Raw genomic sequence first — 15421 nt, 5'->3', positions numbered from 1 at the left:
GAATGGCTCACAGGGCTATACCTAATAAATGAACTTAGAAAAAAAACTTTAAAATACCGACCAAGGGGCAGTCCATAACTGACGTCACGCACCTAGGGGGGGGGGGGGGTCAGACATTTGTGACGATGTGTGAAGAGGGGGGGGGGTGAGAAATGTGACGTCACATCAAAATGCACAACTTTAAATAAATATAGACAACACGTTCTACTTAATTGAATAGACGTTCTAATAAATGTTTTCTACTACAACATCAGAGTGCAGCGACACATTAAATACGCACTACAATGACAATAGTTGAAAGTGATTTGAAGCATGTTTTATTTTGTTGGGGGGGGCAGAGCTTTGTGACGTCATATTTGAGGGGGGGGTCTGACTTTGTGTGACAAAGGGGGGGGGGGGTCAAAAATCGTCAAAAATCGCGTGACGTCATTTATGGACGGCCCCCTACACTGCAGAGAGATCCCACACAGAACAGTTCTACACCGCACCGACCCACACCGCGTCGTGTCTAACGCCCGCATCTGCCCCGGCGCTGACCACGCCCTCCTCACGCGCTCGCTCTCCACTCTTCCGCCTTCACCGCCTCAGCCATGGACGCCGCTCAGGTGCGGGGCTGCTGCTGCTACTGCTGCTGGGGCTGTCGCTGCTGCGTCCTCTCCCTTTCGCCCCGCGGCCCCCCCCTCAGGCGTGCTCGATCCACTGCTGGATAAGGGGGCGACGCGAACCCACCCCTCTCGTTCACATCGTCGGCAGCTCGGCCATGGTCCATCCACTGCTGCACGAAGGCCGTCGGAAGGCGTCGTCGCCATCTCGCGATAACCGCGATATTTGGCCAAACTTATTTAACTTAAGTTGAATTCTTGCCGGCCGCCTCGCGTTTGCATTAATAACAACAACAACGTCTGCAGTTGTCGATCTGACATTTGCGTGCGTTGCGTGTGTTTCCCCCCCGTTGCACAGTCTGCCAGCTCGTTCTTCAGCGTCGTCCGGGAGCCTCTGGGCTTCATCAAGCTGCTGGAGTGGGTGAGTGGCCTCGGGCAGCGCGACTAGGCCACGCCGAGGCTTCCCCACCCACCCCAGGCCGACAGTCGTGCCCAGGGCGATGTGCTCACCACGGCACCAGGCAGACCACACGCTCGCCGCCTCTACGTTGTTTACACTTGTGCAACCTTTATGGTGACATGTAATCACCAGAGGAGAAACATAAGGGGTTCCCGGCTTCATGTTTTAGTCCTGGTCAGATGTGTATTGGGGAGGCCTGCATCCAGCAGTGGATTGTCAATGGCTGATAATAAAAGCCATGAAAGGTGTTATATATATGCACAAAGTGTTGGTTTATGTCTAGAGTGAGATTGGGGGTGAGGCTGATAATGTTTTGTGAGAAGTATCAGAATCTTTATTTAGACTGGAGGAATCAGCTGTTTTTTAACAGATATGCAGTCTGGGTGGGTGAGTCGTGTAGTGTATGTGTCCATCCAGTGAGCGCTCGGAGTTCCACTGATAGGTGAAGGCCACCCAAAGACGACACCGCGATTCAACCGCGGGAGTCGTGGGACGTAACATTCCACCCAGGACCTGCACACAATCCGATGTCGTGGCTCAGTCTCCTCGGCGAACGTCCTATTTTCAATTGTTTAGTTAATATTTCAACTTTATTTTTTTACCAGATGAGATCTCAAGACACCAGGGTAGTGGCATTTGCAACAGTGACCTGGAAAATGTTGAGGAAATGTGTTCTATCTTTTGTTTGCTTTGCTCATTTATACCAAGCTGCAAGTGTCCAGCCTTTATTAAGTTATTCTGTAATTTTCTACATTTAATTATTACCATTTCTGGCATAAACAGCCCCATGTGGCAGTGAACGTTGTGACCACAGTGCTGATGAGTCCTCACGGGGACAATTGTCCATCACTGCAGTACTGCTGATGTTGACCTAACACAACAGGACCACTACACACTTCTTGCAAATGCACCAAAGCTGTGTATGTTTTACAGCTTTTTGCAACTGTTTGTTAAAACTTATAGTTTTTCAGCCTGCATGTGTATCCTGTTAGGATGGGTTTCTTATCCGTTATAAAGGTTTGATCCCATGCACAACATCTATACAACCCAAATAGGTAAATAATGATTGTAGTTGCCTTGGCACAAAATCGCAGTGAACCAAGGTGTATGTACCCAACTGACATGTAAAGTGCATTTTTTTGTAGGCCCTTTATGATTAATTGGCCATAGTCTGGCCCGGCATCTTTTCTTGAGGTTAATACATTTCCATTTTAATTAATACATTCATATTTTAATTCATACATTTATATTTGGGGGTCTTGCATGGCCTAATTCCCCAAAAAGGATCACAACTTTCCACCAATTCAAATGTGCATGAGTACATCCGCTGCTCGTATTTTAAGGTCAACCACTGTGTACACATTTACATTGTAGTGTACACAAATTAGATATTGCACAACTACTTCTGAAGTCATTCGAACCGACCTTTTATCCGCACCAGCAGCAGGGACCCAATGTGATGTCAAAGCACAACACTTCTGCAGGTTCAGATCGGAGTTTCAAACAGTCAATTAAACCGGTTTTACAGGCGTAGCCAATTGTTGGTTTTAGCCCCGTCACCAACGACTACATTAAAAATGCCCAGTACATAAAAATGCCAGTTGTGTCAGAATGTGTACCATCTGGTATACATGAGTAATTTAAATGGACTCAAACTTTGTTTTATGATGTCACCTTCCAGAGGCTGTTTTCTAGCAGGTGATGATGTCACACTTGTTTCTGCTAGCTCCACGTTGACATTTCTAACACCCCATGACATGGGGCCGGCAGCACAATTGGGGAAAGGGAAAAAATGTGGTTCGTTACCAAGCCAGGGGTCTTTACAAACATTGCAAATATATTCCTATTCTCAGTCTATTCAAAGTACTGTTTATACGTTACACATCTTCCCCGTTTGTGTGTTTTGTATGAAAACAGTAAAGTTGTTTGTGTGTGATGTAATCTCACTTCACACAAACCTTTTAAGAATACTTTTGTCATGTTTTCCAGCATGACATTTAGACTAGTAAAAGCGCATGCTAAGGTACTTATTGACAGTTTGTTTCACTATCACATTGTCATCTGGGTGTGTAAATTCTGCATCTGTCCCTGTTATATGCAGTTTTATTTCCTGAATGTGTTGTGGCTTTCTGCACATTGCAAGAAAAATATCCACCGCTTATATAGAATTGAATCTGTATGTTTATAAAGACGTACATCAGTCGGACACAAATGTTTATTTAAACGTCTGGAGACCTCCAGCCTCAAACTTTCACATTATTCATTTCTCAAACATCTCGAAACACATTACTACACAGCCCTTTACAGCAATCATCAAGGTTTGGTGTTTTTTTATATTCTTAGGTTTTTTCGGTAAAGTCACGTAGGTAAAACATCAAAATTAATAAAAAATAAAATAAAAATCACGACGTTTCGGAGGCAACACAAGTCTCCGTCATCAGGTGGGACCGTCACAGCCAGATTAGCTGCATCACTTGATGCTGCCTCACTTGATGCAGCAAATCTGGCTGTGACGGTCCCACCTGATGACGGAGACTTGTGTTGCCTCCGAAACGTCGTGATTTTATTTTATTTTTTATTAATTTTTATGTTTTACCTACGTGACTTTACCGAAAAAACCTAAGAATATGAATCCTTGCAGTCACGAAAGCTTCAAATCTAGAATTAGTTTGGTGTTTTGTATACAGTGCATGCATGTGTAATATACTGTGCACAAAGAGCAGTTTCAGTGAACTTGTACACGTGCAACCCTTTTGTTAGCTGGATGAGGGCCTCCCAGTCTTCTGGCTCACCACGCTGATCGGTGAATTTGGGAGGACCCAGAACCTGTTCTGGTATCACTCGGCACTGAGGTTAGCTGTGGCCAGAATTCAAAGGCACAACGGCCCGGTTCAAAGAGCAGTTTGCTTTACCTTTGCACCACCGTTCCGCCCCAGTTGGAATGTACCATAATTGAAACCAATTTAGGAATCGCCTTGTGCACAGTACGAGAAACAAGTTTGGCAGAGCAGCAAATCGCGTGAGCCATCGCACCCTTGGGTGTTATTCGGCTGATGCTGGTTCTCACTGGGTGCCTAGCACAGTGTTTAAAATGTTTGCCATGGAGGTGTCTGAAGGAACTGCGTCTTGTTTGAAATTCCACATTGTGCCCTTGAAAGGGCGGAGATGAGAATGCACGCGTGTATGTTGGGAATATGTCTTAGGGAAAGGGAGGCAGAATTAAGCCAGCGGGATTATTAATATTCTCGAGAAAGTAAGGGAGGCGGGACTTAGATGGTTTGGGCAAGTTTTGAAAGAGACAAACAAGATGCAATTGGAAGAGCTATGCAGGACAGCAGTGAAGTGCAGATGAAGTAGAGGGAGACCGAGGGTGAGATGGACAGATGTGGGACTATAGATGAGACGAGAGAGAAGAGGCACCGAGAATTTACATGGAGAAAGAAAATCTGAGCAGCCAACCCTATGCAATAATGGCATTTCTATCTCTGGAGAAGAGATTGCGGCACCATCGTGTGCAGGTGGTTATACATATCCCTGTTTTTGTATTGGGATGCCATGATATTGAACAAGTTCTTGCATGTATGCGGTAATTTTTGAAAACTATTTTACGTCCTATAAATAGTGAGTGCGGACAAGCGTGGTGAATTGCCCAGTAAAACTACTGCGGGCTTATGATGATGCATTCTTTGAGGTTTCTGCAATGAGGGATTTTCTGATGACGGGCACTGTTTACTTGTGTAGTCTGTTGTGTGTCAGTGACACATCGGGCAATCCATTGCCTCCACTTTTCACACTCGTGGCCATGTGCAATCACTCGGAGCTCTTCCCACATGAACGACAGATGCCACGTCCTGCTTACACTGTTTAGTTCCAGTTTATCGGCGATCGAATAGCGTTGTGTTTATAACTAACTAGCGGGAAGTACCCGGCGTTGCCTGGGGGAAAAATATATTCAAAAACTTCTCAAAACTAAAAAACATAACATATACAAATGAAAAGAAAACTTTGATCATTACCTCATTAATTTAAATAAAACTCAACGCGCGGTGGAAAAAAAACTTAAGCTCGCGTGCCAAGATTCCATTCTTGAAATCGCACAAAGGAATCGAAGGTTGTAGATTTTTTTAGAATCGGCCTATTCCCGTTTAATCGGTACCACAAACGCTCACCAGATATCGATTCTCGCCAGTCCTGTATGCGGGTTGACGCCACACACCGTCATGGTCATTCCCCCCCCGCCAAATACAAAAGTCTATTTGCATTGTGTACAGTCTGGAAGCTACCCACATGCCAAATTTCAAGTTTGTTGCATGTCGGGAAGTATGCTAAACATTTCGAACAGACACATTCGCAAATTTCCCTTTTATACATATAGATTAAACACCCCACAAATCCTAGCAGGAGGCAGTATTGTGAAATACAACTACTTGGCAAGAAAAAGTGGTGAGCATCACTTTTAGTCACTTAAACTAGTAAGGTTTGCACCCTGTAGTAGATGTATGTGGCTTGTATTGGGTTAACGACCAACTGTGTGGTGAATACCTGTGTAATATAAAAAGTATTGTTTTCTGCATTTATTATGTGTGTGTCATTGGTTTTGTTCCTGCCTTAGAACATTGAGGGTGGGTTTGGGAAGGACGCACCACTCGCAGGAACGATAATGGATGGTTGAGACTGATGCAATGTCAGCCAAAGGAAGGAACACGTCTAAGAGGATAACTACCACGGGGTTGGAGCGATGAGATTAGCTCATGTGCAAGAGCAAAATAATTGTGGCATTGTGGGTTCATGAGGGATGGCGATGACGTGTTCATACAAGGTTGCGGTGATTGAAACTTCACCATCACCATCCACGATCTCTCCGCTGACAAACGAAGGCCTCGCCAAGCTGTTGCCAACTCTCGCAGTCTTGTGGGTGCAGCAATCCTTTTTCATATTCGACAAAAGCGTGTTATTGTATTTTATATTCATGAGTCTTTTTGAGAATCTGATTGATGTTACGAATGTGGTTGATGGTCTAAGAAACATTTGCTGTACCTGGCCTATTGTATTTGGGTGGCCTCTATGAATATTTCATGATTCATTTCCCAATGATCTTCGTTCACAACTTCTATAAATGTGAAACTTGATGTGTGTTGTATGAACATGTATCATGGGTTGGTTGCATGAAACAAAAGTACGGTTTGCACTGTGATTTGGTAATGTATTTAGGATTGTGTTGTAACCTGATATTGTTGCTTTCCCTGTTAGATTTTTTCTATCTTTGCCTTTGCAACCTGTGGTGGATATTCCGGCTATTTTGAAATCTTGGTGAACTGCAAGAATAACTCGACCAACAAGACAAGGATTGATTTCAGCTATCCATTCAGGTAAGAAATTAACTCTGATTTCAAGATATGAATACAATCAATGTACATATGTGTAGTATTCATGTATGATTACATGCATTTTACCCTGTATATTGTGTATAAAGTTATTCTGAAACTTACTATGTAGAAATAGTAAATGCATTAAGCCTATATATGTTACGTAGGCTCACAATAGTTTAAACTGTTGTATTCATAACTAGCAACCCGTGCATACTTTGAATGTGAACATCTGTTTGTCCTTCCCAGCCGGCCAGCCAGCAACACTTTTATTATTCTATAGCGGCCTGTCACTTCACCTTTCTCTTGCCATCTCTGTGATATCGCGCATGTACACTTGGAAGTGTGATTCCCAGCCAGGCAGGAATCCACCCAGGTCATCTAGCCGGAAAACTTTTTTTTACTATAGTTTGATACAAATGTGCAGTTAAAGTTATTAAAGAATAGCAATTCCCTTAATTCCATTCCCATCCCTACCCATGCTCCCCTTTGCCCCTCTAAATTTCACACGGCAACTGCACATTAGAGCTGAGAATTATTACACTTTCAGCTATGCCACTGCTTTTTAAATCTTTTCTCATTTTGGGAATTGATCGGGTGGCTCTGGTCGGAGCCCTGGGCCAGCACAGCTGAGCTCATTAGGTGAGGATCGAGGCAGTCGCCTGTGTGATTAAACCGGGTGTCTCAAGTGGAGAGAGTTAATGGCCTGTAATCCGGCAGTGTGGAAAGTGAGGGTGGATCACACACATGTTGTGAAACTCCCTTCCTGTGGGTGTCATGGTGTCATTCCCAAGCTTGCCAGCAGGTGGTACAGCAAATGTGGACTTCAGCTGTTCCATTTGTAGCGGTCGTGATGGTTTTGTATGTATGTTGGTATGTTGAACTTCTTTCGATCAGTATGAAGCCAACCGTGCTAATGGGAGGCCGGGAGAATGACAGCAAACTAATGCATGGTAGGTATTACCTCCGATTGGCATGGTTGGCTACCTATGCTGCGAAAGAAGTTCAACATGCATACATGTAGTGCGTGTTGTGTGTTTTGACGTGTGTGTTGCACGTGTTTGCATGCGTCACGCTCCCGGCAGGTTAAACCAAGTGACATTCCCGGTACCCAACTGTACGGCGAACCCCAAGGACGTTGGCAACCTTTACGGCGACTTCTCCTCGTCGGCCGAATTCTTTGTGACCATCGCCGTGTTTGCCTTCCTCTACTCGTTGTTTGCCCTGGTCGTGTACACGTTCTACCAGCCCAAGTACCAGCAGTACCGCGGACCCCTCATAGTACGCACGGCCATTCATCGGCGGCAACTCCACACACACACACGCGCGTTACGGTTTTACGTTTTAAAAACCACAGCTTGATCTTTGGCGTGTAAAAGAAGGAACTGCAACCGCGTACAACAACAACAAAATTCCATTTCAATCGTGTAACGGACTTGTTACGAATGTTATTTATGGAAATGCGTGATGAATTTAGACGAGATACGGATGCAAGGGGAGTTTTCTGTTTAGCTTATAGGTGTACGGTGTTGAAGTCAGGATGAAGAAACTGGAGGGCGAGGGACATTGTTAGAAAAACTACTCTGAGAATCCGCTGCTGGATGGCCTCCCCCACACGTGGCGTTTATTTGACCGTCAGTGCAAGTTGGTGAAGGCAGTGGGAGCCCAGGACCAGTTCACAAATCACGAGCACAAATATTGTCCGTGACCGGGAATCAAACGCAGGTCGCCGGGTTGATAGCCCAGTGCACGAACTACGGCACCACCGTTCCACCATACATACAGATTAGCCGCTTATTACACAGATAGTGAACAATAATGGGGAAAAAAAATCTGTCGGTGATTTTTAGCAGACTTCACGAGCCAGCGGGGTTTTTTTCTTCCACTCTGCCAACAGGACTTCGTCATAACTGCACTCTTTGCCTTCATGTGGCTCGTGAGCTCCTCCGCCTGGGCCAAGGGCCTCGCCGACGTCAAGATCTCCACGATGCCCGACACTGTCTACAAGCTCATCTCCATCTGTCAGGAGCAGAATATTTGCACGAGCGGAGCCACCGCCATCATGTCGAGCCTCAACGTGTCCGTGGTGCGTGCATTTCTCTCGTTGGCTCCGGCTGTCCATCGGTCTGTAACATGGGGTCACGATTACTCTCGTAAAGGTGATACAATGTAAATAGAAAATGTGTTTAAAGTTGTGTTGCCATTAGGGATTTGCCCAATAGAAAACTTAACCACGTTGATTAAAGGGTTACTAAGAACTTTGGAAAAGAGATGATGGGAGGGAATTCCAAAGTCTCGCCGTGCAAAAGAAGAGGTGGAAAGAGAAAAGATGTGCAGTGAGGTGGTGGAACACGCTGTGGGTGAGATGGAGTCTGGTCGATGAAGTCATCTGCATTGGTGTAGGAATCTACGAGTGAAATTCACAGTCGTAGTGATAGAACAATGACAAGGAGGGACGACTACAAGATAAGGCCATTGTGTACACTTACATTCACCGTTTTTTACGTCAAAAATTATCGTTGCATTGGTGTATATAGTCGGCAGATGTTTCATGTTGTATGCGGCCAACAAGAAATGCAAACTATCATTAAGGACTAGTAAATCCTCTCCCGGGGTTGCATTGGTTACCTGAAGAGAAGAAAGTAAATGTTCCACACTCCCACAATAAAATATTTGTAATCGGTATATATTACCCATCCTATGAAGTGGATCAGAAACACTGACATTGGCAAAGAAAATTAAACAAAAGCTAAACGTTGCAGAAATAAGCATGGGGGACGCACTTGCCTGGAATGACATTGAGTGACAGAATGAGGAACATGGATTAGAGAAGATATGCAAGTTCAAGACATCATATTGACTGTTAGCAAAAAGTTAGTGGGCTTTGGCAGGACACATCAACAGAGTGCCTTGTATAAAGGTGTCAGTTTTTGTACCAGTTGAAAGGGTAAAAACCTATCACTACATCAACAGAGTGGCAGGCAAAACAGGGAAACGCGCAGGGCGCATGGGGAAGTACAGCGCACACCTTTTGTGGATAAGAGGTCACTTGAATACATCTCAGAAGTAGTTCTGTGATATATTTTTTGTGTGGGTCAGTCCTGACTATTTCTGCTCCTGACAATGCCGATAACAAATATGAAGTGAAAAATTGGTATCTGTACAAAAACTTTTACTTCCCACCATTATCTGTCAATGCATTTAATTTTCAGTGTGTAAGACTCGTCACTTTTTATCCAGCCATGAGCCTTGACATCAAAGCGTTTTGATGGGAGGTGCAAGGCTGCATCAAGGACACCATGCAGGAGAATTGTTGCATGTGCGCGAGGGTCATCAGCACCACATTGCAGCGACATCTGAAATGCCTCGCTATGAACACCGCTTTGACAAAATACGTGAACACGAGTCTACGGGAATTTGGGATTATGCAGAATGGCTCTCGCCCCCAGTTAGCGCGGCTGCAAGAAGTTTTACTGACGTATATAACAATGCTCTAATGGGTGTCTTTGCGTGTGTGTACGTGCGCGCGTTTGTGTTTGCATGTGGCAGGTGTTCGGTTTTTTGAACCTCATCCTGTGGTCGGGAAACGTGTGGTTCGCCTACAAGGAAACGGCTTGGCATGGCAACGCGGAGCCAAGCTCGACCGCCACCAACCCGCCGAAGGGCCCTGCCACAGGCCCTGCCACCTATGGGCAGTGAGCGTGGCAAGTCAACAACCAGGAAACCAATCCGCCTGTCCTAGTGAAGTGTGACGTGCATAGGTTTGCGAGAATTCGTTTAGGTTTTTTTAATTACTACTGTCTCGTTTAAAAGAGAAAGTTCGAGACGTTGCATTAATTTTTGTTTTACACTACAGTAATTTTGGAATGTGGGTTTATTTTACACACCTCAATCTGGTATCTCGATTGTTGACATTCAATCCTATCATTCCTAGTTTAAAACAAAAAGTTATAATCCAGAACTCCACATTGATTTGATCAGCAAAGTACATTTATCACGAACTGCCCAATGATAACGGGGCCATTGTTAGGAACTACCCAGAGTAGATTTTCATTACAAATTTCACACGCACTTGTTGACAAAGTTGTATGTTTTATTGGTGACCCTCAATTATCACTGACAGAAGCCCACTGCGTGCCAGATGAGATCATTCTCATCAAGGTGGAGTTATTGTTTTTGCCTCCATTTAAAACTGAGTTCTGTTGTATTTGGGTTTTAAATTCCATATCTTTGCTTTAAGCACAAGGTCATATCAACAAAGCAGGTAGCCACTCGTACATGTGATATAGCAGTCGGTTTTTTGATCTACCAACTAAAATAAATTCAGGATATGCATACAGCTCGCATACGGATAAATCCATTACCAACAGGACCTCATTTGATGTGGTTTTATACTTTAAAATGCTTTACAACACATACACACTTCAAGGTTCTTAAACACAAAAACTCGAAGTGATGACATTACGTGTCTGCTGTGGAGCAGCTGTGACATCTGGTAGAGGGTAGAGAGTGTTGGTGAGGTGTGCTGGTATCAACGGCTTTGGCCTTGATGACATCTTGCCCTGAAAAATATGCATATTTTACAGCTGTGCCCATTGGATTTTTTTTATTGCATGTGTTCTAAATAGTTTGATAAAAAAAATATTAATATTTTGTGCCTTACAGTTGCTACAGAATAGCTCAGGATGTTTTAAGCTTAGAAGCAAAGAAATTGCTAACATTTCAAATGCCATTTGAAATGCAAGCAAGCACAAACCATCCGACTGGAATTTCCTTGTGTTGCCAAAAATCTTAATTATTTTGCCACGGTGGATAATGCCGTGCGAGTTTGAAGGCGGCAGTTTGCAAAAATCACTCATGCATACAAGAACACCAGCAACGGCCACTTGTTTTACCTTGCACTTCTAAGTCACTGAAAGTCACTGGAAACATTTTTCCCACAAAGATTACAAATGCACATATTTCACGCATTACGTAAGAATTGCATTTGTACTGCATATTTTTGATGTAATTGCTTAGCCCCAGCCAGCCAAAATCGCTTAACCCCATCGCCAAGGTTCGCATTTAGCGCAAGGTGCATTTCCTCAAGTTCAACCAGTGCCTTTACTCGAGTGAGAGGGACAAAGAAGTGGGCTTAAGGTCTATACCTAAAGCACAGAACCGCATTAAACATTCACATAAGTGATCAAGTTAAGCGACCATTAGACGGTCTACGTAATCTTCGGCCTTACGTCACCGCATGTAGTGGGTAATAAAACAGGCAGAATTCTCCTCCCAGTGCGAGCTCGGTCTTCATCTGTTGAGGAACTTAGATCTATTTTTTTATAGCAACAATCATGATGCCTTAAAACCCTCAATGTTGTGCCTAAACAGTACAGTATAATATGGACATGAGCACACATTGTATAAGCACAGTTCTGTTATAGGCAACGCATGCTGACATCACACTGGTGGGTGCAAGGCCAAGGGCAACTACTCGTACAAGCACACACCCCGTGTGACTACTCCCAAGGGGTGTGTTTACATCCAACTTCTACGTTGCTATAGTGTGGTCTATGTCGTGAAAATGTAACGATTCTGTGATATTACATCACATGCTCGAACCCAGGGGTCAGCAACCAAAATAACAGCCAATTTTTTTCTAATTCGGTAAAAAAAAAATCAATATTTCAAGAGCCGCAATGCACTGGTGCATACCAGACGGCGGTCCTTCATGAATGGCATCACAAAGCGGCCCTTAAAGAGCCGCACGCAGCAGCTCCGAAGCCGCAGGTTGCTGACCCCTGCTCCAGCGAACGGAGAGGCAAGATCGTTGTTAACACATTCTGACCAGTATTGCTGTTGCCATTGCTCGGTGCCAAATACACAAGCAGCCTCTCGCATCCAGCAGTATGTGCAAGTGCTCAATGTTGAATACCAATGCATTCACTGATGAATACCCCCCACCCCACTCTCCGATGGTTACTAATCAATAGAGAGGGTTGCTATGGAGACACAAATGTTCGTTGCAAATTGATTTAAAGGTGGTCAACCGAAGTTATCGCGAAAAAAAACTGAGATACCAACGTGTAGGTTAAATTTGGCACGTTCAACAACTTAATTTGAGTATTTGTTCAGAGTGAACAATTATTGCCAAAGATTAATTTTGATCTACCTGGAAATACAGTGGACTCGTCAAGTTTTCCCAAATGGTCACAATAGTGTTTTGTCATTTTTGAATGACGACTGTGCAGCGCATGCGTTGTACTCAAGTGCCTGAAAATGCGTAACTAAAATTTATTGTAAGTTGTGGAAAATGTAAATTCTTTCAAAGTTATCTGCCATGAGGGTGGTGCTTTGTCTGCTTAAGATTGACGTGTTGTCAAGTGAGCAGCACTCGACGTAGCTCCTTCAAATGTCAACAGGCGGCCTTGTTAATGCTCGGTGAAGGTTGCCATTATGTTGTGCCTTAGCACTTGGTTTCATTACTGAATGAGTACCATGGGTTGAAAATGTTTATTAAACACTCAGTCCTGTATGCCATGAAGTTATTTTACCTTGATTGGAATGTCATTGACTTCTTGTAGCATTTAAAAATAAATATAATTTAGAGATATCTGTTGGGTAGAGGGCTTGTGTAAGGACAATTCAATCATTTAGACATGGCAGTCGCTTTATTTCATTGATTAAACACTTCTAAACGTGCAGGCGTATTTGCCGAGACAAAGCTGAGTGATTGTGATGAACACCTGCACATGAACCCTGTGAGATGTCTAAATATGTTTTCGTGTGATTCGCAAACATTAGTATTAGGCTTTTCACAAATTTAAATATTGCAGCGTTAATAGAGCGTAGGATTTAATTCTCATTGCTTGTTTGAATTCTGTAGTTTTTAAATGAGAATAAATACTGTACACAGACCATTGCTATTATAAGTCACGCAGCCTTCATGCACCGCCTGCGCCCAACGTTAATAAATGAATTGTCGTGTGTGACTATGGTCTAAGCAGAGTTGGGGCAATTCATAGTTTACACCTTGCTCCGTTAAAAACCAAGCTATGGGTGTTAATATTTTTGTGTGTCTTTAATCGCTTACATCCATAGGTATTTTTACTTATGAGTTTGACATTTTTTTTAAAGCAAATTACACTGCTATGATTGTTAGTTGTGCTCTGAGTTTGTTTTAGGAGGCTGCCGCGTTTCGAAAAGGTGGCTTGGTCGAGATGGGAGTTATTGTCAAAGTTGCTTTCTCTGCATGATGAGCCCATGGGTGATGTCTTTACGGTCTGTGAAGAGAACGCCGATCTCTGTTAAATCCCGGAAATGAGAAACCGCCCATGCTAGGATCTGTTTTCATCTTGAAGTTGGTACGTTTTTGGTTGGATTGTGTATATGCATTTGGACAAATAAAAATTAGAAATAAATACTTTCATCCTGTGTGTGTATTATTGAGGTTTGAATTCTTGTTTTGGATGTAATTAAAGTTAATGCGCTCACTATTAAGCCAGTTTATGCAAATTCAGTGATGCAGTTCTTATTGACTTGTATCATCAACCATTATCCAATAAGGTGTGAGGTCCATTCCTGAGTAACCTTCTCCAACCTCCCCTCCACCCAGAACTTGAGGAATGTCCCCTCCACCGGTTCCCATAATCCCCCCCTCCCCCTCGTATGAGTTGAAGGAAAATGCAAGCGACCCGGGCAGTTTCCAATATTGGACTTCGACCTTGTACGAGGATTTTATTGTTGGAAATCCACCCTTTGGAATGTATCGTGGATTGAACGTGCGAAGGGATGTTAAAACGTAGAGCACAAATGATCTGAGGCCAAAAAGATGTTGAGAAAGAGGGATAAAGGATGGGTATGATAAATAAAGATTATATGTAAACACGTAGCTTTTTTCATTGTGCGTATGCACTTGCCAATGCAGTATCGCCAAATGTATTTTCTTTACACGTTTTTTTCAGGCAATATGATTCATAACTCATGTTTGGGTTAAGCCACGTAATGATCTGGCCAAGTTTGTGTCGAAAGGGCCTCCACTACCAGTAAGTGAGCTGAAACAATGCATAATTAGCGCGTGAAATGATTGCACATGGGACAAATCAATGTGTGGTTATGTTGGCTTGTGGATGTTCTTGCGATATAAATTTGGCCAGATCGTAACGTGACCCAAACCAATAATGATTATTGGGTTGGGTCACGTATTGTGGAGAGAGATTGTAATCCGGTAGCTCATCAGTTGTATAAACCCGCTGGGTGAAAATGTCTCCTTCGACTGGACTTTAAATGTCACTGGACGCCTGTTCTAAAGCCATAATCACTCCATCAGCACTGACCCAGTGGGCGCTCTGTTTGAGAGCTCCGTGCGATTGAAGATTCCGTGGCCGCATGCAAAGCGCAGTGAATGGTGGTGCCCCTTGCTGGGTGCAACGCGCTATTGCACCACGAGGTGGGCGCGTCTGTGTGTACATTCGACACTTCACGTGGCCTCAAGGTGCACATAGCCTGGCACAAGCGTCGCGATGACGTCACCGTCACTTAGTGGCGGTTGTTGTGTATGTAGCACCGTGTGTGCGATGGTGGACAACAAACTAAACACAAAATGCAGCTTGATATAAATGAGTTTTCACACGAGGTAGTTTAAAAGTACAAATCTCCAGTGGATTCCTAATATCGGAAAAGCGTTCCAGACGGCCACAGAAGCGCATCTGAAAGCGCGCGATGCGGTGGCCGTCTTTGTTCGATGGAGAGTCAAAGGTGTAGTGTATATTGTAGTGTATATTGTAGTGTAGTGTATAGTGTAGTGTATATTGTAGTGTAGTGTATATTGTAGTGTATAGTGTAGTGTATATTGTATCGTATAGTGTATTCTAGTGTAGTGTATAGTGTAGTATCGTATAGTGTATTCTAGTGTAGTGTATAATGTAGTATCGTGTAGGTATTCTAGTGTATTGTATAGTTGTAGTATCGTGCAGTGTATAGTGTAGTGTATAGTGTAGTGTATTCTAGTG

General features: G+C 43.6%; 1 protein-coding gene across 1 annotated transcript; it reads left to right on the top strand.

The window, feature by feature from the left end:
- Nucleotides 1-427: 427 nt before the first annotated feature.
- On the top strand, nt 428-13098 carry LOC144943774 (synaptophysin-like). The gene is made up of 6 exons (XM_078871600.1): nt 428-605; nt 961-1023; nt 6313-6431; nt 7514-7709; nt 8326-8514; nt 9978-13098. Exons 1-6 carry the CDS (start codon nt 591-593, stop codon nt 10125-10127), a joined length of 732 nt encoding a protein of 243 aa, XP_078727726.1. The 5' UTR covers nt 428-590; the 3' UTR covers nt 10128-13098.
- Nucleotides 13099-15421: the final 2323 nt, after the last annotated feature.

Source organism: Lampetra fluviatilis, chromosome 32 (assembly GCF_964198595.1).
Source record: "Lampetra fluviatilis chromosome 32, kcLamFluv1.1, whole genome shotgun sequence".
NCBI lineage: Eukaryota > Metazoa > Chordata > Hyperoartia > Petromyzontiformes > Petromyzontidae > Lampetra > Lampetra fluviatilis.
Note: the sequence above shows the minus strand (reverse complement) of the source record. Positions and strands in the feature narration are given on the sequence as shown.